Raw genomic sequence first — 24,472 nt, forward strand, 5'->3', positions numbered from 1 at the left:
TAGAATAACATCTCTTTATGTAGATGTTCAAGCACCTTTACCCTCACTAGCATCTTGTGACTGCACCATTGTTTCCTATTACTGATGATATAGTGTTTGTAGAAGCATTCTATCCATAGAACATCACAACTAGTGGTGAGGCAAGGTTTGTAGGAAGAGAACCACTTTAGTTAGACCAACTAATGTGGCTGGACAAACAAACAAGATTTTGGGAGCAGTTTGTCCTGAGAACTAAAATAGAAGCCTAAGTCTTTAAATTAAGCACAAGTTGAGAACAGTCGCTTTGAGTTCAGCTTGACTGTGTTAGTGAATTGGATATTACAAAGGAAGTTCCTGATACTTCTGGAGCAGAAGGGGGATGATATGTAGGAAAGGAGTTAGGGCGTTAGGAGCCAAGCCTATTCCAGTCCTTGCCTGATTCTCTCTTGCAGTTGATTAAAGTGTCACCAATTTCTAACTTTCTTGGCTGAAACTTGAGGGAGAGAGAGAAGAGTTTCTGCTTATAAGTGTCTGTGTAACTTAAGTTAGACATGATTTGGTAAGTTTGCAGAATAAGGATGGAGAATGCTTCCCCCCTCCATGTTTCAAACCTTGCCATAGTACAGAAAAGTTGGAGAATGTTAGAGAGCCTCTCATACTCTAGAAATAAAAAAAAAGTAAAGGAAAAAGTCCAATCCAAAACCAGAAGCTTAAGGATTCTTTGGTGTCTGAAATTCACCCGTGAATAGTGGAGTTGCAATTACTTTGTAAATATTCAAACATTTCTAATGTTTTAAAAACTTTCAATCAGTATTTGTATGTGCTGAGTAGGAGTTAAAAACCCTGCCAGCAGAAGCCTCTTTGATGCTTACTGTGGTGGACATTGACTATCCAGTCACAGAGGCTTGAGTTACCCAGGAGCTCTGCTCCAGTTATTGCTCCGTGTGAAGGGCACCAGAGGAGCTCTGGTCCAGAGAATGCCTTCTGAGAGGCTGCTCTATGGGCTGAGGGCTTCTTTGCTGACCTACAGGCCATGAGGAGGAGGAGAAGGCAGCTGCAGGAGGCTATTTCTGTGTGCCACAAAGGAGTGTTGAAGATTGTGTTGCAATGCAAGAAATAGCATGGAGAGCTGAGTCTATCATCCCACAAAGGATACATGCAAAACCAGTGCAGCTGTGTGCTGTCAAATACCAAATAATACAACCTGTCTGCCTGGTCAAATTATTCCAGGTAATTGTAAAGGATTAACTTTTTTGGTAGCTAAGTGATCCAGATGGAAAAGAGCTATTCTTTTGACATCAGTGTGGACCTGGCTAAACTTGTATATTTGTTCTCAGTGGGAATAGAGAGAAAAATGATTGTGCTGGCATCTGATTTGGACCAAGATTGAATTTATGGACATTTTTCAGGGGAGGAAAAAAACCAGTAAAGTTTAGGATGAAGGAGTAGCAGAAGAGAATTGAAGATTATAGAAGTAGGGAAACTTGTTAAGAGACAGGAAGAAATGAAGGAATGTGGGAATGTGTAAGGATGGTTCTGGATAGTGGTTGTCAGATGGGACACTCTGCCTCATGCTCTCTTTTCCTCCATCTAGTTCATTCATACCTGTACCTCATCTCCCAAGCTCATCTAGCCTGTACCTTTTACTCCCAAGCCCCATTTTCCTATAGTGGCTCACCCACAAAGCAACTTTTGTCTTTCACATTCTTTTCTGTAGCCTGTCCTTTTTCTTAAGAAAAGGGGACTTGCTAGTTTGAGAGGCCTGAGGCTGACCTGTTTGGCACTCTGTTTTACCTTCATATCACCTGTGTTACTCCCCTTTCCTTCTGTAGTGTTTTACAAGCATCCAACCCTTCTGCAAACCATTCTTTGGCTTTTCAAGTTGGAGACTTGGAAACAAATTGTACACTTGGGTTTCTGTCATGGGACTCTGTCAGAGGTCTAGAAAACAGAGCTGATGATACCATTTAAAGAAGTAAGATGTGATGGTGAATCTGTGTTAATGGATTGCATGACTGTTCTGGTGATGAATACCGTATAATAACTGTGCATTGAGTTCAGGAGTTTGTGTTGCAAACAATATGGAGATTGTGTGGTGCCATAAAAGTGCAGAGGCTGTACAGGTGAATTTAATTCTGGGATTTCATTAAAGCTTTTTCTAACTTGTTTATAATGGATTTTAAATGTTCTGTGTAATCAGTAACAGCTGGATTTTTCTTCTGAAGCATGCTGCATAAGATACTGTTTTTGCCAGACTGTTGCTCAGTTCTGCGTACCAGGAAACAACCCTTTTAAATTCACACCTGTGAAACGAAATTTACTAAAATCTTCCAGGCCTTGGCCCCTCATTTCCTTTCAGTGGAAGGAGAGCTGGTGTTGGGGGTGTGTCTCCTAGTATGGTGTTTACTGCTACCTCTGCTTAACCTGTTGCTCATGGACCATTCAATGCATTCAATAACATTACTTATTTCCTCCTCTGTTGAGGAGTATATTTGTATATAATACAATATTTTTGCTTGGACTTGTCCCATAGCAGTTCCTTTCTCTTCCTGCTCCTGCAGGAAGAGAAGGTCCAGGTCTCTCGTAATGCTGTGCTTGCAGCCTCTTTCAGTCTCTTTTGACCCATTCCCTGTTGAATGAGAGCGTTGAGTAAAGGCCACAGGTCTGCAGATGAAAAACACAGGGAACATGAGGTGAGATCCATGTTAATTTCCCTCCGGAAACTGCCTCTCTGTAATTACAGTTCCAACATCCTCCAGAAGAAAAGGGCCCTGTCCCCTGCTACGGCCCCCCTGGCAAATTTGATGTTCCTTGCAGCAGGGAAACCAGGCGTGGAGCGGAGCAGGTCAGCTGGGGCTTGAGAACGCTCCCTTTTGGTGTCTTCATTGCTGAAGGGGGGTGGGGGCTCTTGCTGTTCTCAACCCCCTTCTTGCCCCTTCCCTCAGATCTCCCAAGTAAATACAATTTTATTTTATTATATTGCTGCTGATCTGCTGTTGTTTTTGATACAAAAAAGGTGGAAGGGGCAAGAAGGAACGAAAGAGTCTGGCGACAGGAAGAGATGAATTGCTGAAGAATGACACTGGCAGGGACTATTGTTCATTTTAACGCTGGAGCAGGAGCAGAGAGAAACGTTCACACGCCATTCTTGGGCATCCTGCTGGGCGGGCTAGGAAAGGGGCATTCCAGCTGGTCGTGAGATTTGGCTGGACAGATTGAATTGGGTTGAATAGAATGCTCGCCATTTTTTATTATAATTATTTTTTTTCTTATAAAGAAACCCACTGATTAATTGCAATGGAACCCGATTAAAGGCAGAGTCTGAAACCCACGCAGACATTAGACATAAAGCTGTCAGCCTACCAGCATGTGATAACTGGGCCTTAACCCTTTACAAGGCAAATGGGGGAGGGGGATCCTCACCAGAGTCAACGTTGCTCAGTGTGTGTCTATGTGTTTGTGAGAGACAGGACTTCTGTCATTTGGGGAAGGAGTTGTGTGCACAGCAGGAGACCTGTAAACAGACTATGTCTCATGAAAGACAAGGGACTGGAGAATGAAAATAGGGTTTAGGGTCATTTTGTTCATGGAGAGGATGTATGAGGGTTTGCTCAAACGTTACTAGCTATATTTTAATAGTTTTGCGGAATTCAGTAGCCCTTGTCTACCCATATCTGTCTTTCCTTCTCTGCAATCCTGAATGTGGCAGTAGGAAAAATTCTGCAAAGAGACCTGTAAAGTTCCACAGATTGCATGGGGAATGTTGCAAAAGAACTTGGTAGAAACACGAAAAGCATAAAAACCAGTGGGTATATAAAGGAATGCTATAATGTGTGTGAGAACAAAGCTGTAGTTGAGCTCAATTTGGGGACTGGTATGGAAAATGGATGGCAGCTTGGATATATGTTGTCTCAGCAAGGATAGGATGGAATTTGAGAATGCTTAGGAACCCCTTTCTAGGACTAAAAACTCATTTCTGTTATATATTGATTTAATTTTAGAAATTTTGAAAAAAATCCATGTTGTGATATTTGTGGTTTTCTTTAACCTATTTTTTTGCTCATCTGATTTAGTGTCTGGACATGGTTCAATGCTCTCTGCTCATTCTCTTCTTTAATACCCTGTTTGTAGCTTGCTTCTGTTGAGAAGCACAGATGATTTATTCAAATAGACTCTTCAGGCTTTGAAAGAGGTCTCTGTGCTGCAGTGCGAGGAGATTGGTGGGGGGTAGATGCTCTTGCCCCCCAGCAATGCTCAGCTTCAAGTGTGGCACAGCAAAGGATGGCACATAAGTCCTCTAATGAGTGTGCTCTCCAGTCGTTTTATCTTTTTCTACAGCACCCTGTGCACATGTGTGCCCACTGGCTTGGAAATGTTTCTGTAGAGAAGTGGAAAGAGTGGAGATACGGTTGGAGCAAACAAAGGTCCTTTGTGGGCTCTGGGAAAATGACAGAGGGGTTGCTTTTTGCTCTCTAAAGCTCCTCATTCCTTCCAATTCATTGAATAGTTAAGGTTGGAAAAGGCCTTAAAGATCAATGAGTCCAACTGTTAACCAAGTACTGCCAAGTACACCCCTAAACTATGTCATTAAGTACAATGTCTACATGCCTTTTGAATACCTCCAGGAATGGTGACTCTACCACTTCCCTGGGCAGCCTGTTCCAATGCTTGACAAGCCTTTTGGTGAAGAAATTTTTCCTCATAAATCTAAAGTAGATCTTCCCTTGTGTAACTTGAGACCACTTCCTCTTGTCCTACTGCTTGTTACTTGGAAGAAGAGACTGACCCCCATTTCACTACAACATTCCTTCAGGGAGTTAAATTTGGTCTCCTCAAGCCTCCTTTTCTCCAGGCTAACAGCCCCAGTTCCCTCAGCTCTCCTCATTAGACTTGTGCTCCAGAGCCTTCTCCAGCATCATTGCACTTCTCTATATGTGCTCCAGCACTTCCAGTGTCCTCCTTGTAGAGAGGGGCCTAAAACTGGACACAGCACTTCAGGTGTGGCTGCACCAGTGCTGATACATGGAGACAATCACTGTCCTGGTCCTGCTGGCCACACTGTTGCTGATCCAGGCCAGGATGCCACTGGCCTTCTTGGCCACCTGGATGCAGCTTGATCATGTTCAGCTGCTGTTGACCAGCACCTCCAGGTCCTTTTCTGCTGGGCAGCTTTCCAGCCACTCTTCCCCCAGCCTGTAGTGCTACATGGGGTTGTTGCAACCCAAGTGCAGGACCCAGCACTTTGCCTTGTTGAACCTTGTGCCATTGGCCTTGGCCCATGATCCAGCCTGCCCAGATCCCTCTGCAGTGCCTTCCTGCCCTCCCACAGATCAACATTGCCACCCAACTTGTGTGCAAGTGACTGAGGTGTGCCTGATCTCCCCATCCAGACTGATAAAGACAATAAATGGGACCAGGCCCGATACTGAGCCCTGGGGATGACCACTGGTGACCGGCTACCAGCTGGATGTAACTCCAGGCACCACCACTCTCTGGGCCCGGCCATCCAGCTGGTTTTCTAGCCAGTGAACAGTGCACTCATGTGAGCCACGAGCAGCCAGTTTCCCCAGGAGAATGCTGTGGGAAACAGTGTCAAATGCTTTACTGAAGAGGAGGTAAATAACATCCAGAGCCTTTCGCTTATCCACTAAACAGGTCACATTGTCATAGGAGCTTTCTGAGGTAGAAGTTGCTTATCTTACTTTTTTTGTCCTACATCTCTGGTCACTTCATTCAGAATGCTTGGCTTCACAGGAAGCAGCTGTGAAATGGGGGACTCTTCATGCTCACTTCCTGTTGGGAAAAGAAAAAAAAAGTGATAACATGATCTTTAAACTCTCTCCATGTAGACATTAGTGTTGGATCAAGGAAGAATGGCATTATGCTAAGTCCTACAATTCATCAGTAAAATGAACAATGTGAATAGACAGGATCTTGCATTATTTTCACTGCATCCTGTTCATGAAAAAGAGACTGCTGCAAAAGTTCTTCCTGCAGACAGATGTGTACCACTCCCCTTGAGAACCTGGGATCTCTTGAGATCCTATCAAGGGATACTGGAAATATTCACTCACTCTCAACTGACCAAGGATGACAATCAAATTTTGTGGTAACTCAGAAACAGTGTAGCCCAAGGAATCAGGAATGACAGTTTCCTGAGATTCTTATTCTGTATTTTGAACATGGAGATAGGAAGGTAGATGTTAACTACTGTAGTGCAGAAAACCCTGTGAGCAAGTGGGACTTAAAAAGTCTGCTGTTCATGCAGCTGAATGTGGAGGGGAGGGATGGGGGGAGTAACTTCTATACAAAAATCTCCTTACTCTTTGGTCACTTCCCATGTCTTCTTGTTTCTTTTTCTGCTGTTCGTTTGTGGCTTCTCTTCCTCTTCCCCACCACCTACTAGTCCTGCTGTAGTCCTTTCCTGCAGCTCTGTTAACGTTTAACAAATTTCCCTCCAGTTCCTATGTTTCTTTTGGCTGTAGCTCAAGGCAAACTCCCCAGATCCAAAACTAATTTAGGGCTCTGAGCAACAGTAGCATTTAAATGTTGGCTTTGTGCCATCAGGCGGGCAGCCTCTTCACTGAGAAGAAATCTAATTCCAGTGTTTATTAGATTAACAGTGGCCTCAGGACTGGACTTCCTTTTAATGTTGTCCTTTTAGGAACTGTAAGGCTAATACAGGAACTTGGGAACCCCCAGGAGAGTCTCAGGACCCTGGCTCTGACCTTTTTTTTTGGAAGCAGGACTTGGATCTGATATAATTTGGGTCAGATGGCATAGGGGAGCAGACTGGTGAGGTAGAGCAGGAGGTGTTGACTTCCCAAGCAGTGTGTGTAAATCCTTCCATGTTTGTGCAATAGTGGCTTTGATTTCCTGCAAGTTTGTTTCAATAAGCTCTCTGGGGTAAGAACCTAGGTATGGAAGGGCACATTGTGCCCTGGTTAAGAGGTGGACTGGGACTGGGTAGGATCTGTTTTAATTTCTCAGTTTGGCCACAAGCTCTTTGGGAAGTCACTTAAGGCTCAGGTTTCCAAGTGTGAAGACTGCCTGTGGTGGGAGGTATGAGTATTTTGTAATATTCAGAGTCAGGTCTGAGTCTCTTAGGCCAGCTGTGTAATGAGAGTTAACTGTCTAATTTTCTACTGATTTTAATTGCCTTAGGCACCCAAATACTCACAGTTCTGTGCTGTTTAGCTTCCATTTTTTTGCTCCTGTATTGAAGATAATACTTCTCAGCTTTTTAAGAGGTGTTAAAATTGTTCATTAGTAGAAAAAGGCAACTTGACACTGTAATAGTAGAGACCACCCACATACCTAGAAAGATGTGGTTCCATGACTGGACCATTTTGCTTTCTGTGTGTCTTCCTCTGCCTGCCTCAGTGCTGTTGCTGTTATTTAATTGAAAGTGAAACTGAATGTGAACAGTATGAAATCCCTTACTGGCTGTAAGGGATTCTCTGGTGCTTTTCGCTATTGTGGTTAATTTTTCTGGGGTGTGAATATAAATGAACTGTGGAACTTGGGGGTTTGTAGAGGCAGCACCTGAGACTTCCAGTTTAAGCAGAGGAAGACTTTGATGACCATGTTCTAAGTGTTGCAAAGCAGTCTGTAGTCCCCTCTGGTGCTGTGGGAGGGGTAGGTTGGTGCTTCATGGGCTGCCCTGAAAGCAAACAAATGTGGGTGGGCTAAATAGGGGGTGATGTACAGTATAGCTGCCCTGCAGTAACCCCAACACTGACATTCTTGTTCTTCCTGTTGGCAATTCTGTTAGAAAGAACTTATCCCACCTAAGCTCCTAAAGTATATTTGCATTAAACTTGTGGTTTTGAGTGCATGTCTCTGTGTATATATGTGTGTGCATATATATATTTAAAAATATTGCTGGTAAAGGTTTCTTTTTTACTTTAAAGATAATCCAGTTCTCTGGTAGGCTGCACAGTTGCTGTGATGTCTGTGGTTGTGTGGTACCTCTCTCTTTGCCAGACCCAGCTGTGTTCTTCCAGCTCAATCTGGCCTGTTAATAATTGCCCCTTTGCCCCTCATCCTCTGAGGAGAACATAATATCATGTGTGGAGTTATTTTTTAGAAAACAACATACAGAACAACTCTCTTTGTCCCAAGATAGCTGCATTTATCTTGTGGTTTGTGCTTTTGAAGTCCTCCTGCCCGTGGGATTGCAAAAACAAGCTCCTGCCTCCTTATTGCCACAAAACCACATTGTGTATCTTATCCCTTCCCTGGAGGACTCGTCTGCTAGGCTGGGCTCTTGTGGTTGGCTTCCCAGTCTCTCGTGTGGCAGAGCTGGAAAGCTACAAAGCTCAGATGCTCCACTGCTAACATGAGGGCCTCTTTATAGAATACCAAAATAAACTCCTTCACATCATCTCTCCATAAGAAAACAGTCTCTATCTTGTCCAGGAACCTGGTCTTTTTTGTATCATGCCATAATGATGGGAAGAATCTGACTGCAGCCTGCAAAAGCCAAAATGGGTTTTTTTTGAGCCAGTTGATCTTGTTGCACTATGTGCCTGGACAACTGCAGTCTTGCTAGAACCTAAAGTTCCTTGAAAAGGAAAACTTTTCAATGCTTTCACTTTTACTTTCTGAAAAGAACTGTATGGCTATGAGTATTGATAGGTGTGTTCTGGGACTGAACAGAAGTCTTGAAAAGGTTAAACAAATAAATGAGTTTTCTGAGTTTTGGAGAGAAGTTCTGGAGGGTAGAATGTCCTTACAGCTTGTCCAGTGCCTGGAGCATCTGAAAGATGAAAGAAGCTGACTGATAATTTCCTGTGGGACTAACTTACTTAGAGTAGTTCAGAGAGCCAATGCCAGAAACCTTGAAGACAGGATAAAAATGGCTTTGAAATTGTGTTGAACAAGGTTATGGGTAATTTGTAAATCGAGAGAGCACTGGAGAAGCACTGATGCAGTAATTAACAAAGATCATGAGTGGTGTGGCAGAAGAAGCTAAAAGCTCAAGCCACTTTTAAATCAAAGGGAAAAGGATTTTCCTGTAGACCTTGTGGTAAGGAAGTGGCTGGATTCTGAATTTTCCAAAGCATTTATCCTTGCAACTCAGATTGAAAAATGCCACTTGTAGTTTTTCTTGGATCCCTGAAGCCTCCGAGCATAACTTCTCAAACAAAGATGGCAGTGGTGCTTCCTCCTCTTAGCTGCCATCTTTTGACCACTCCATTTTCCTTTGGCCCGCCTCAAGACACCTTAGCTGCTCATGACACTGCAGGTAAATCAGTGCAGTTTACAGCCAGTAGATTAAAACAAATTGACATTAATTTCAGTTTTTGTTAATGCTATGACCTGTAACTGGTTCCTTAAATAGCCTTTGTCATCGTTGGAAGCTGTTATTGTTCAACATTATGTGCAGACAGGAAGATATATGGATCTCCTGTATGAAACTGAAAACTGAGTGAGGATTTTTTTTTTTGCTTGTTTTTAGCTCAATTCATATTTAGTTAGTGGTGAGATGACACCTGTGTCTTTCTCAGCTGTGAAGCAAGGAATTCAGTGAAATCTCAAGGATGCTTGCAGCTTGGAAGAGGAATGGGGGCAGAAGCAGAATAGATGTTGGACAAGCACTGATTGTTTGTTACACTAAAAGTTAATATTTGAGTTACTTAAAATAAGAGAAATTAAGTAGAAGAGGGAGGAATGCATGTATTCAAATTAAATCTTTATTTTCTCATATTGTAGTTATGAGTGACAGATGCCAAGCTGGTTTTCATTAGGTCTTGTAGGTTGCTTGCATTCTTCTCCATTTAGTGAAGGGGAAGGATTGCAAAGCTCCAGAATTTCTGCAATAGCTCTGAGATTCTGATTCTTTGAGATTGTTTCCCAGAAGTGACAGAGCTTATCCTTACTGTGACTATAATTAACCTTTGATGCTTCTGTAGCTGAGATAATGTAAGGATCACTTTAGGATAATTATTTCAAGGATGAGAGAAATCTGTCTATGAAGTAATGGAAAAGTTAAAGGAGAGCTCACAGAACTTAAAATGCCAATGTTTTCTACCCCATAACTGGGAAAACAAAGTCCAGTGTTTTACTTCCATGAACTTTGATATAGCAGAACACTTTCTGGCTGTTCAGTGACCTTCATTCATGAGTGCTGTCATGCTAGTGAAACTCATAGGTAACTGTCCTAGGTGAAGTACATCAGAAGTACCTTCTTCCTGTGGATTATCTGCTTAAAACAGCAGGTTGCTTCTCCAGCTGGCTCTTGGCAATTGCTTCTCTAGCTGGCGCTTAGTAATTTTGAAAGTCACCTGGTAATGTTTCTGCTGTTGTGCTATTATTTTCTAAAATTTAGTGTACTGCATGAATCATGATAAATGAACAGTAAATTGTTTGCAACCTTTATGGAACAGGAAAGGGTAGAGGTTGTTAGCGTGTGGGTTAAAAAAAAACAACCCCACTGAAAGAAATGGAAAGTTATGTGTCTCATATTAATGAAGTGACTAATTCTTGCAAAGCATGACGTAGGCTTAAGGTAGTATTTTAAAGTGTTTGTCCAGCATGTGTGTGTATTCTGAAAGGATCTGAGTCCTGTAGCTCTGCCTGTCAGGCCCTTGTGGTCCAGCGAAACATTCCCACAATGTTTTAGGTTGGATGGTGATATCCTTGAGTAATGTTATACAGTAACAACCTTTTGTCGTTCTGTCTATTTCTCAGTGGACAGTGTTTAATTTAATTTTTAATGTGCTTGAGTGGAATGATCCTGCATGACAAGTAACTTAGTGCTGGGCTAAGTCCCTTGAATTCTTTGTTGCAGTTCTCTATTGACATGCAGTTGCACAGGAGCCTGCGGCTATGTAAGAAAATGCTGCTTCATGTTAAAATCAGCAAAACATGTTTCTTGATGGCATCCTTCAGGTATCACTCTGCACTTCATAATATAAAATGGATGACATGCTCTCTGCCAAAGAGAGAAAAGCTACAGGTAATGAAATGCCAAGACTGAAGGGATGCTTTTAACAGTAACATGAAACAAATTCACAGAGTGGGAAACAACGTTCCTGCTCCTTGGAATCCATGTAGGAAAAATTATTTAGTCCACAGAGAAAATAAAAGTATGTGGGTTGAAGGTTTGTAGGAGGCTCAATCTCTTCCAGTTACGGCCTTGGAGGTAAGAAACAGAATGTCAGAGGTAGCATACTGCAGCTCATGGTTTTCTGAGGTCTTTGCACCTTCATAGATTCTTGGTAAAACAAACAGATGTTCCCACTATCTAATGTTTTTGTACAGACTTAGAAAGTGGGAGAACCACCATACTGAATTCTGATCTTTTGAAAGGCTCAAAGACTTTTTTAAAATGGCTATTTCTGTCAACATAGGACATGATGTTTGAAGCAGGCTGATATGGTGCTTGGTTTCTTGGATGTCAGCAGTATTTGACAGATGTGTGTGGAGCTACAGAGCAAACCCAGCATTTTCTAGTCTCCTGCCAGTTCCAAATGTTTGAGGGAACCGTGTAGTTACAGAAAGGACATTTGCCATTTAATGGCTATTAAATATGCAAAATGTATCACTGTATGATCACATTTCAGCCAAAATGTCTGGAAATTAGAGTTGAGGTGTTTTACCAGGTCCTTAAAAAGTAGTTCTGGTATTCCCAGGAAGGAGCTGCATAGGATTCTGAAGAGAAGGCTGGGGGAAAAAGTCACAGAATGGGTCAGGTTGGAAGGGACCACAGTAGGTATTGTGGTCCAACCCCCTGCTCATGTAAGATTATCCTAGATCACATGGCACTGGATTGCACCTAGGTAGTTTTTTTAATATCTTCTGTGAGGGAGACTGCAACCTGTTCCAGTGCTGGTCACCTGCACAACAAAGAAGTTCTTATACTTGAGTGGAACTTCCTGTGCATCAGTTTCTGCCTGTTGCCTCTTGTCCTGTTGCTTGGCATCACTGAGCAGAGCCTGGCTCCATCCTCTGACACCCTCCTTTCAGATACTGATAGACATTGATGAGGTCCCCTCTCAGTCATTTCTTCTCAAAGCTGAATAGGCCAAACTCCCTCAGCCTTTGCTTATAAGAGAAATTCTTCATCTCGGTAATCATCTTCTTAACCCTCCACTGGACCTGCTTCAGGAACTCCATGTCTCTCTTGTGCTGAGGAGCTGAGAGCTGGAGATAACACAGCAGGTGTGGTCACTCAGATACAGCTTTCTCCTGTCTAGCCTCACCTGTTAAAATTCCTCAGTCCATTTGAAATAGTTGTCATTTACCTGATACTTCATGCCCGCTTTTGGACAAGAGCTTAAGGCTGAGATTTTGATGTGTTTAACATGCTTTAGGTGGTTGAAAGGTTCCTGTTTCTATGCTGAGACTTGATGTGTTGTCCACTGTGAGCTACATCCATGGGTAATTTAAAAGTTGCTCAGGAAACAATGTTTCCTATTCAGAAAAAAAGCCCTCATAGAATTGATAGTTGTTGCCTTTTGTCTGATTTCAAGAACTAAATAGCAGGGAATAAAAATATACCATGTTGGTTCAGGCTTCAAACAATCTTTTTGGAATCTTGAGGGAACTGTGGGCTGTAACACACTTTTGATAAATGTTTGGTTACTGTGGTTAGAATATGATGCCTAAGTTCCCTGTGCAAGCCTCAGTATGGACCTTAATCTTACACTCCACTTCTGCAGATGGGGAGAAAGTTTCTTCCTCCATGATGTGACATTTATGCATAATTAGCTTAAAGTATTTTTTTTGGCTGCCATATTGTGTCATAGCAGAAACCAATGGCTAGTCTTTTATTATTGCTCCTTGATTTTTCCAGGCATTGCTGCATCCCAGCCTTTTTTATTAATTTGTTCAATCTGTTTCAAATTAATTTTCACCAGATGTACTAGTTTAAAAAGTATTTTTTAAAGGTTGAATCTTAATTTCCTGCCCATAATTCCAATCTTCTAAGGTCCCTTCTGTATTATTTCTTTTTCCTCTGCTGTGTTTGGAGTACAATATTTCCTACTTTGGTATCATTTGCAGGCTCCTTTAACTTGATACTTATTCTTTCTTCCAGATCATTAATGAAGTTATTTAATTGGACTGGATCTAATGCTGATCCCTGTAATACCTACTATGTATCTCTACCCCCTGCAGCTTGACTTGCTGCCATTTCTCATTATCTTTTGTTTATGGTCCTTCAGCTGACTTTTTTGATCTGTGTTTGCTGGTAACCCAGCCAATTTGAATAAGATTTTGAGTAGGATTTTATGGCAATAATAATGCACCTTCTGTTCAAAGCCTCTGTATATGTAGAAACAGATTAAACATTAAGCCTCAGTACATTGTGGCGGCATAATAGTAGTATACCCACTTGTAGAGGGGAAGAAGTCATTTTGTCAAGTTCTGTAGAAGATAGAGAGTTAGGACAAGTATCTAGAGACCTCAGTTATAGTCACATTGATTATTGCAAGGTGTTAATTTATGACTAAAGTTTTGGAAGAAGGAACTGTAACAGTTGTTTCTTGATCATTGAGTCTTTTTATGTTCAAATCAAATGCTTCTTCGGTGTATTTTTTCAATAATTGTTTCTGTAAATGCTTTCCTACTCCCCAGGTGCACGTAGAAGTTTTCAGTGGGATTGTTGGTCTTCAATTCTGTGGGATGAGAATTGGGATCCAGAGACTCAAGCATGTTTTTAAAGACCTCCTATTTCACTCCTCATGCAGTGTTTCTGAAAATATAGCTTCTGTTGCAGTCTCACTCTAACTCATACACCCATTGCACTAACACTCAGTTTGCACTTTGTTGTACCCCTTATTTTCTTCAAGTCCTAATTAGCAGATGCCCTGTGGAATTTTTCTATTCTTTGTGCTCACATTATGTGTAACATTTTTGAGGTCTGAGGTGTGTAGTTGTGCAGTTTAATATGGTAACTGAAGGTGATTGTGCTTGATAATGTGCCTCTCCCTTGCACTTTGGGCAGTCACGTGTTTAATTGAGAACAAGCTGGTTCAGCATTGAGGTTATCCCTGCTTTTTCAAATTGAAAGGGGAACTTCTAGGACTAGGAAACTTTCATTCTCACTTGGAGACTGCCAAAGTAAGCACCATATTCCATTACCAAAAAGCTGTAACTTCAGTGTCTTCTCTGATTCATGTGGTTTTGTTGAGGGTTTTGTCCTTTTTTTTTCCCTTAACCTTTCCACTATCACATACTTCCTCAAACAAAACTGTAACAATTCTGTTTAAAGCTTTGAATACTTTTGGATTGCTCCTCCTAATGATGTTAGCTTTAGTCTAGGCAGGCTTCAACAACTCAAAGACCATGTGGGTACCCAATCAGAACTGCTTCAGATGCTTCTGTAATGGAAGTAGAAAAGAAGAGAAAACTATTGGCTTTTATCAGTGCATGATGCCCCTTCTGACATCAGGCTGTTCTGCTGTAATGTTGCCTTTTCTGTGTCTGCCAGCAGAGCTCTGAGTTTAAACAATGGTCAGCAAATCCCTCTTCTAAAGCTGGATTAACTGTACTTTTTCCTTCAGTGGAAACTGCTATTTGGGTAAGAGAGGAATCCAAAATTTTCATTTTCCCTCAAGACAGGCAAGCAAATAAAGCTGAGCTTCTTTGCTGTAGGAATTGAGGGAAGTGCTGGATAAAGAAGGAAAGTGTATAATCTGAACTATGCTCAAGACCATCTGACATCCCCCTCATATGCCCTCATCAAGATGTCTATGTGATGGGAATGCAAAAGAGAGCCTGGCCTGGAAGTGCAGAAAGAAGGATAATTGTTATCTGACACAGATCTTCTAGCAATAGGTGGACAAGGTGTTAAGAAGGCTATTAAAGGCTGTGCTACAGAATTCAGTAATTTTAACCCCAAGTAAACAATCAGATGCTCATGAGTTCTGAAAATACAGAAGAAAGAAATTCAGTGCCTCTGTTGAAGCCAGGGCAAAATATTCTGATGCTTATTCCAGATTTGTTCAAAAATGCCTCTGGGGATACCCTTCCATGCTTTCTCTGTGGGAAAAAAAAACAACGTACAGCCTTATAACCATCACTATTAGGACTTCAGTTCTCTCCTTTTACCTTTAAGGCCATTAATCATATTCCATTTCATTTACACAGTCTTGGATTTCTTATTTCCTCTTTGTCACTCTAAGTGTCGAATGTGTCTTGTATTTTCACCCTCATTCAATATCCACTTATACCTTCTGTCTTCACAACACTTTTCTATGGTAAAGTTAGAATTATAAAATATGGTATTGTCATTTTTTGGTTGTGTCTCTTGTAATAATGAGGTTTGCAGAAAGATCTTTGCCTTCCATTGAAGGTCTTCTGTAGGCCAGAATTAGATGCCTGTCCATGGAGGGGGAGAAACCCGGATCTGTATGTTACTCAGTGCTGGACCAAGAGAATGATTGTTCTTTCCAGAGGCTTCTGAGTCTGAGCTGAACAGTCTGCAACTGTAAATAATGCCAAATGTGTTTGTAATTCTGGCTTTTCTAAAGCTATTGCTGCTGTTTTCCTTGCAGCATAGAAGCACTTAAGGGATACTTAGCCATGGTTTTACCTGTGCTATCTGATGCTACAGGTACATGAGGAATTGGAGGGTGGTGCAAAAAAACTGATGGCTGTGAACTGCCTACTGTTGATTTTAAAAATAGCAGTAAGAGGTTCTGTGTTAGGATCAGAGGGAAAAGATACAATCAACAGGGTAGTGTGGAGTGGGAGTCTTTTTTATGTAGCTGTTTCTTGATACCTGGATAAAAGAAAATTTGGAAAGGCAGCATGGCATTGACCATTGAAGCCATATTCTTTTGCAGTTGTTCATTGAGGAAACTTCATCCATATGTGAATATGATAAAACTTTGATAGTGCTAGAATGCTACTAGAGACTGACAGGAATGTGTTGATCTCAACAAAAGATGCTTTTTACAGTGAGAACAATCATACTACCTCCCCACTACCTCCCCAGAGACATGACAGAGTCCCCATCACTGGAGGTTCTCAAGATGCAACTGTACAGGGTGCTGGATAGTCTCATCCAGGCTCCATTCTCCACAAAAGGTTGGGCCAGGTGATCTTTTGAGGTACCTTTCAAATTGGGCTGTTGCACGATTCCATGTTGTATCAACAGCCTGTCAAAGGTTGAATTGCTGCAAAATAGTGTTAAGAGCTGCTATGTGACATTATTTTTACTGAAGAGGGAACAGGTTAGAATCTTTCTTTTTGGAATAAAGCATGCCATCAGGACTTAAACAAAACAGTGTTTTCACTCTCCAGTAGAAATCTACTGTTTCTGTCAAAGCAACAACTACAGACCCCAGTTTGGTAATTTTCCTGTTTACCTAAGTTTTCTTTATAATGTCAATATTTTTATCGATCTATGGCAAATAAAGGGTTGCTCTGTAATAGCTCTAAGAGTTGCAAAGCAAAATGAAGCTGTGTATATTATTAGGTTTTGCGTTATGGGGCTATATTGTTTGGCCTGATGAAGAGTTGTTGGGAGGTGAGGAAGCAGAACAACCTACTGTTTAAGCAGCCCTGCCCCTGCTTGCCCCCCCCCCCCAAAAAAAAAAAAGATAAGCAGAAATAACAGGATGTTAATTGACTTCTGCTTTGCCAACTTTAGACATAAAACTACATAGATCCTAACTGTTGTTTTAAGAAGGGTGAACTGACCCTCCCTTAGGAGACATTTTGTTTATCAGATAAATGTGAAGATGTGGAGGATATTTGGAAGCAGTCTGAAGAAACTGAGCATACCGTGCTAAATTGAAGGTGATGGCAGATGTTAAGTATGAGGCCTGTGTTTAGACTGACTTCCTGTTTTTAAAATCTGGAGGTTGTTTGTATACTTTGCTAGAAAACTGTTTGGTTACTGGATCCTGCTGCTATGCATCAGGAGGGAGCCAAACTGCAGACAGCGAAGATAATTTTTTAGTTGTTTGTACCCATGGGCAAATGAGAGTAGGAAGTTTTTTTGTGGTCACATGAGGGATCAGGAGAGGCCATGAAAATTGAGTGATATCAGCTCAGCATGTGGCAGTATCTCTGTTTAGCTTTTTTGTGTTGTTTTGTGTATATTGCATTGCTAAAATATGTCAGGGTTTTTCCTCCTACATAAGTGAAAATATTTTTGAATACAGAGTTAATAAAATGTCCAAGCCTGCAATGTGATGTAAAATTTCAGGAAAAATATTTGTCATCACTAAGCCCAGAGGTGCCTCTCAGTGTTCCTGCTCCAGACTAATGTGTACAAGTGCAATTAGATAAGTCCCCTTTGATTGTTGTTCCAGTTGCCTGAACAGCAAGCGCTGATTTCCATCCTGTTCCTGGCCCACTGACTAACTGGGATTGAAACGTGACACTGGAGCTTTGTGTGTGTGTTTGGTCAGTCTTCTGTCTCAGGCTCCCAGTGTTTAATGAGAGTTTGAGGTAAGGGAGTCGATCTCCTGCTAAGGCTTCTCACACCAAGTGCACCATTTCCGCTTGGAGTTGGAAAAAACATGCTTCTCATCTTTATCCTTCCTGACCCTCTACTGTTACAGATACAGTTACAGGGTAGTGTCACTGGAGCTCTGAGTACTGGGAAATATTCATGAGACACCAAAGGTGAAATACTATCCACAGTGAAATCATTGAGAAAATTGCCTGCTGCCTTCAGGTGCGCCAGCTTTAATTCACCTTGTTCTTTTGGCTGGGAAAGACTCCCATCCAGGATTTGCTTCTGAAACTGTTCATAGGCTGAAATCAGTGTGCTTTCCCAGCAGTCATATGCATTACTTGACAAGTGCAAAATCAGGATAGATCATGATTTATAAATGACTAGAAGGCTAGTTCTCCTAAGGGTCACAAATCACAAGCCATTAGATCTGCACTGGTTTTAATTTGAAATTGTTGAGCAAAGTATGCTTACATAATGGCTCTACAGACACCAGCGAGTGCATATGAGGGAGTGTTGGTATCTGGGTCATGGCATGTCCTTCAGCTTCCAACAGTTTCAGTAGCATGGTAAAATCACAGAGCAGAGATGATGGAACATAGCAGCTTTAATGAGGCGAGAAGAACAGATTTAGTATGTGTTTGCTTATATGTAACCTAATATTAGTAACAACTTTGAAGAGCACTGTGTGTTTGACAATACAGCAGATGAAGTTACAGTTTGCAGACTGGGACAGCTGCACTAATTCTTTGGTTGCTGTTGCAGTGCTGTATTGCCATGCTGCTCATGGGGAGGGCCAAAAAAGCTGGTGAAAGGATTGAAGAACAAGTCTTCAGAGGAGGGGCTGAAGGAGCTAGGGTTGTTTAGCCTGGAGAAAAGGAAGCTCAGGGAGACCCTATCACAACTCCTGAAAGAAGGTTGTTGGGAGGTAGGTGTCTTTTCTCCCAGGTACAAGGTGACAGGATGAACAAAAATAGTCTCAAGTTGTGTTAGAGGAGGTTTAGATTGGATATTAGGGAAAATTTCTTCGCCAAAAGGGCTGTCAATAATGGAGGACAGGGTACCCAGGGAATGATAGAGTCTCCATTCCTGGAGGTATTTAAAAGGCATGTGGATGTGGCACTTAGAGAAGCAGTTTAATGGTGGACCTGGCAGTGTTGGGTTCATGGTTGGACTTGGTGACCATAGAGATCTTTCCTAACCTAAATGATAGTGGTCTTGTGTACTCCAGCTGGAAAGGGGTATTAGAGTTTGAAGTAGCTGGGATGAGTGTTTTGGGGTGCTTTTGTGGATAATGGTAGAAAATTGCTTTGGAAAAGGTAGTTTAAACAACAGCTACTTTGGTTACAATGTACAACTAGTTCTGTCTTTTTAAAAGGTTGTAGCACCTACAACAGCAGAAGATGGTTTGTTCTGAATTTTCTGCGTTGTCGGTTTGAACAAACCTGTTTGATTTTTGTGGGTGGATGTGGTTCTTCTGAATTTCTGTTAGTTTATTTCTACTAGTCTGAAATGTTGCAAAGATAATAAATTGCTTTTTCTTAGGAATGTCTGTTGCTTTTTTTGCCTTCTGGCTACATTACCCACTTGCTGTTCTTTTAAGCCAGCCCTTGCCCTGGCCATACCTGGTAAGTCCTCCGAAGATCTGATTGCCCTGGCCTCTTGCATTCCTTATTCACCTCCTGTTCTTTTAGCCTTTGTCCCTCATTAGACCAGATGAGGGCTGCTTTTCTGTTGTATGCAGTAATACCTTGAGATGTATGTTTTGTACTAAACCTTTCAAAGCTAACTTGTAGTGGATGTGAGTGAAAAAATAAAAGGTTTTCACATCCATGACAGACTGAACAGAAATCCCACAACCAATTTGTTGGGTGCAGTTCAGCTTGGAAAATAGTTTGTATTAAGGCCTTGCAACCTGCAGTGTAGCATTTGCAAGCCGGCAGCTGAGGCCAGCAGAAATCTCTTCAGCCAGTTTTGTGCAGTAGAAACATAATGTAATCATTTTTCAAGGAAGTGCATTCTCTCTGATGTTAAATCTTTGCTCTACTGGCACAAGTGGATGTCTTCACTGGAGGGAGCACTGCTGTTGAAAGAGTTGCAGAAACATTCCATTAATTTTGCAGATATTCCTTTTCTCAAATAGAATGGAAAATAAGGAAAGTATGAGGCTTGTTTTTTCTTTTTCTTAATGGGCAGAGGTTATGGTTAATCACAGGTACACTAGATGTATGGGTGAGATCAATGAACTCAAAAAGGCTGAAAATAGTTCAGTATGTATGTAATTAATTACCACTTGGGGCAGGTATTTCTCTGTAATTATTTCCTTATGATCTGTTGTTTAATCTAAGAGCTTTAGGTTTGTTTGAATTGCAGAAAGAAGGAACAATGCAAAAAAATCCAACCAGACTACCTTGAGGGAGTTGATGGTTGATAATCATTTGTTTAACAGTGATATTGATTATATAGATTGTCTAGATAATGTCAGACAGAAGTTCAGGCATGACCTTTTCCTTTTGGAGGTGGGGGGTGTTACAGCCTGTTCTTTCTCAAGGCAGAGATTTTCTTAAGAGGAAGTGTGGGTTAATATCCTAAATAGTTGCATTTGCACAGGGGTCAGAGTCAAGAGTTGTGTTAGAGTGTTCTGAAGGTGGGAAAGGAGGGCTGGGAGGTCCTTAGGCTAACTTTAAGGCTGGAAAAAGTATTCTTATCAGGTTATACATTATCGTTTGGACTGCATTTTCTTTTGGTCAGTTTGTAAAGCTTGCTCTTATAAATGTCAGTTTTGCACAGCCTAGTGTAACAGTTTAATGTTTACAGGTAAATAATAAAAGATATTTTTTCCACTGTCACTTGAGTCTGAAATGTCTAAAATAATGACATGCAAAAGGTTTGCATCTAAAAAGCTTAGGGTTTGGACAAGACCCTTCAAATAGCAAGGATTCTACTTCAGAGAGTTTTTCCTTGTATTGTGGTGTCAGAACTAAGTGAAGAGGAGCAGCAGCAGCACTGTGGTCTAGGAGAGGACTGACTTTGTAAAGTAAAGGGGTGTTCTGATACCTGGCATTCCTTGAATTTTTGTGATTAGTGCTGAGTTATTTTTCAGCTGATTCTCAAGTCTCTTTTTGGCAGATTGCACTTTGCTGTTGCCTTAAAGAGCCCCTTGCCAAGAAACTGTGCATAGTAATTGATCTCCAGTTTCAGCATGTGAGGAGGGTGAATATTTTCCTTTGCAGTCAAGGATGTGTTTGTACACAATAGTGTGTATACACTTTCTGTGTGTACACAGAGAAAAATAGATGTCATTTTGTATTTAATGTTTACTCTAAAATAGATGGGATCTCTTCAAAACATTTTTCTTTCTTTCTTTCTTTCTTTACAGGTGTTACAAGTAGCACTGAGTGCTCCTGTGGGCGTAATCATTTTACCTGTGCTGTCAGTGCTTTTGGTGAATGCACGTGCATCCCTGCTCAGTGGCAATGCGATGGAGACAATGACTGTGGGGACCACAGCGATGAAGATGGCTGCAGTAAGAATACTATCCTTGACTTGTGTTTGGGAAAATTGAGTATCTTTTTCTTAGTGTTTTACAGGCACATCCTACCCCTTGTGTGACAAATGTTTTTGATTGTAGATGATTTGTACTTTTGACTGACTCAGGGTTGAACAAAGTCATTGTCCAATGATATAAAACACAGTGGAAGCCCAACTCTGGCTTTTTTTGCAGCTGGTTTTAGGTGGTGCTTGGACATGAATATGTTAGAGGGCGAGGAGGGACAGAGAACAGTACCTCTCATTTTTCTGCCCTTGCAAAAGCACTGTCTCTGGGTTAAATTATATGACGTGGCTGTAAATATTAATGGAAAATAAATAGTGTGAAGAGGTGTATTGCGAGTGTCTGCCCTCTTAGGTAACGTTCCAGTTTCTGTCCTTGCTGCCCTGTGAAGGGAGGGAAAGGTAAGCACTGAAATAAACATTCACTGGTCTTGGGATCTGCTGAGAGACATTACCTTGCAGGTACTGTGTATCTGCATAGTGTTGGCATCTGTAGCTGAGCCCAGATAGGTGAGAACTGATGTGAAATGTCATTTTGAGTGGATGTAGCATGATAGAGATGAATAGAGAAAGCCTCTTTCCATGGAGACACAAGTAAGTTCCTTTTTTACCTCGTCTCTTTGGATTCCACAGAGCATGGTAGAATTGAAGAGTAGAAAAAAACGCCTGGTCTCATGAAACTCCTTTCCTAAATGTTGCCCTAGAGTTGAAAATTTAAGGCTCCTGTCAGTGGACAGTAGAGAGAAATTTATCTTCCTCTGCTGGATCTTCTCTCTAACCTTTCCTGGTTTCTGCTGTTGATTACTGTATGGAAAGGAGCTTTCCTAATCTTGTAAGTATTGTCTTAAAGAATCTCTTCTTCATTAAACGTGGGAGATGTCAACCCAGCTTCATGAAAATTTTCTTCCTTCTGGATTCTTGCTTCTTAAAATTTTGTGAACATTAAGCAACATGGAAGACCTTTAGTCTTGGAGAGGTGAGGCATATCCAATAGCTAAGCTGGTTTTATTGGCTTTTTCCTAAGCACAGAAGAAAATTCCTTTTCTTTTGGGGTTTTTTTTGCAGGTAGGTGAGGAGATTGGGGGATGGTGGTGGGATTGTTTTAACTTTTTTTTTTTTTTTTTTGTGGGCTCAGTAACGATTTAGACAAGAGATACTTCTTGATATAATTTTCCTGGTAATTCAACAACTTCCAGCACCAAAAATTTCAAGCTAAGCAGGCATGGTAGGACTTGGGGGTGGGAAAGATAAGATCTTCCATAGGAACAAGCAGGAGGTGCTAACAAGAGTTGCTTCATACAACATAGGCTTGAATTGTGAATCTCTTTGCCACAAAACATTGATTCTGAAACTTCAAACATTCTCAAACAGCAATATGACAAGTTTATGGATGTATAATCCACCAAGGGCTGTTAAAAATGAATATGCCACCTCTTGTTTGGGAAGTCATTGTATTACAAGTAGACGCAGATTTTGTGTTTTGAGGAAGAACTTTTTTTTCATGCTGCTGTCTTCCACTCTTCTCTTGGTGTATTCTGATGCCTCACGTGTCTCTTTCTGTGGCCTCAGAGAGAGGAACTCTCTTGGTCTTGCACAGTAAGATATACTGTATTAAGGAGACACAATATATTAAGGGGATCTGGCCTGTATCTATTTGAATAGAAGCTGTGCAAACTAGGAAACAGTACTGAAGAGTGAGCAATCTGCTGGTATTCTCAGGCACTGGAGGTTGAGAAGAATATGAAATAGAGATAGACTTATAAGAGACAGAATATAAAGTGATGCAGAGAATGTGGGAACTGGGTTTGACTTCCGCCTTTTTTAATTTACAGTTTCTAAGAAGGTTGGCTGTTGCAGTTAAGACAACAGAAAAATTTCTATAAATATGTTGGCAGCAAAAGGAGGGCTGAGCAGAGTCTTCCCCTTAGCTGAGTGTACAGGGTAGCATTGTGTCAGGGAAATAAGGAAAAGGCTGTGTTACTTAATGCCTTCTTTGCCTTAGTCTTTAATGCCAAAAGCAGTTGTCCTCAGGATACCCAGTTCCTTGAGCTGGAACGTAGTGACAGAGAGCTGAGTGAAGCCCCCATAATCCAGAAGGAAATAGTGACATGCTATGCTAATTAGACACCCGTAAGTCTATGAGCCCAGAAGGGATGCACCTAAAAGTAATGAGGACGAAAGAACTTGCCAAACCACTTTCAGTCATTTAGCAGCAGTCCTGGTTAACTGGAGAAGTTCCAGTTGAATGGAGATGGGCAAATGAAGCACCCACCTACAAGAAGAGTTGGAAGGATTGTCCAGGGAACTAAAGGCCTGTCAGCCTAACCTCGGTACCAGGGATGGTTATGGAGCAGATCATCCTAGTGCCATCATACAACATGTGCAGAACAACCAGGGATCAGGCCCAGACAGTATGGTTTTACAAAAGGCAGGTCCTGCTTAACCAACCTGATCTTCTGTGACAACATGACCCATTTAGTGGATGAGGAAAAGGCTGGGGTCGATGGGCTGAGACCAGTTGTGCGAGGTTCAACGAGGTGAAGTGTCAGATCCTGCCCATGGATCACAACAACCCCAGGCAGCACTGCAGGCTGGAAAACTGTGCAGCAGAAAAGGATTTGGGGGTGCTGGTCATACAGCTGAACATGATCCAGTGTGTGTGTGTCCAGGTTGCCAAGAAGGCCAATGGCATCCTGGCCTGTATCAGCAATAGTGTGTCCAGCAGGACCAGTGATTGTCCCCCTCTACTTGGCACCGGTGAGGCCACACCTGAAGTGCTGTGTCTGGTTTTGGGCCCCTCTCTACAAGAAGGACACGGAGGTGCTGACGTGTGTCCAGAGAAGCACAATTGGGCTGATGAAGGGTCTAGAAAACATGTATTGGGAGAAGCAGCTGAGGGAGCTGGGGTTTAGCCTGGAGAAAAGGAGGCTAGGGAGACCTCATTGCCATCTACAACTACTTGAGAGGAGGCTGTAATGAGGTGGGGGTCAGTCTCTCTTCTACCATGTTTCAAGTGAAAGGATGAGAGCGAATGGCCCTAAGTTGCACCAGGCAAGATTGGACATTAGAAAATGACTTTTCACTGAAAGAGTGGTCAGACATTGGAATAGGTTGCCCAGGGAGGTGGTGGAGTCATGGTCTCCGGAAGTGTCTAAGAGGTGTCTGCACGTGACACTTGAGAGTGTGGCTTGGGGCTGGTATAGGTTGACTGTTGGACTAGATGGTCCTGAAGGTCTTTTCCAACCTTGATGATTCTGTGATCTTAATCAGAATATAACTTGCTCCATTTATACAGAGTAGTAAAGTGATTCAAAGGGGAAGGACTAGAATAGGAGCTGTCATTTTAAATATTGCATCCTGGTAGAATAGATACAAAGAGAACTTTTTCAGCTGACAGCCAGCAGTACTTGAAGTGCAATTTAGAGGAAAGAAGAAAGCAGAAATAAAAGTTAACATTTCTGTAGCATCCTTTGCTCTATTTTTTAAGTGCATGACTTCAGCACGCACATTCAAGGTTGCAGT

At 41.7% G+C, this 24,472-nt stretch overlaps 1 protein-coding gene across 1 annotated transcript in view; it reads left to right on the top strand.

Moving 5' to 3' along the window:
* The window catches only part of LRP4 (LDL receptor related protein 4), an 83,398-nt gene that overhangs the window by 19,910 nt on the left and 39,016 nt on the right, over positions 1-24,472 (top strand). The window contains exon 2 of the mRNA XM_066551530.1: positions 20,778-20,924. Coding sequence (XP_066407627.1) covers positions 20,778-20,924 — 147 coding nt within the window. The remainder of the gene's footprint in view (positions 1-20,777; positions 20,925-24,472) is intronic.

The sequence above is a fragment of the Molothrus aeneus genome, chromosome 6, assembly GCF_037042795.1.
Source record: "Molothrus aeneus isolate 106 chromosome 6, BPBGC_Maene_1.0, whole genome shotgun sequence".
Taxonomy (NCBI): domain Eukaryota; kingdom Metazoa; phylum Chordata; class Aves; order Passeriformes; family Icteridae; genus Molothrus; species Molothrus aeneus.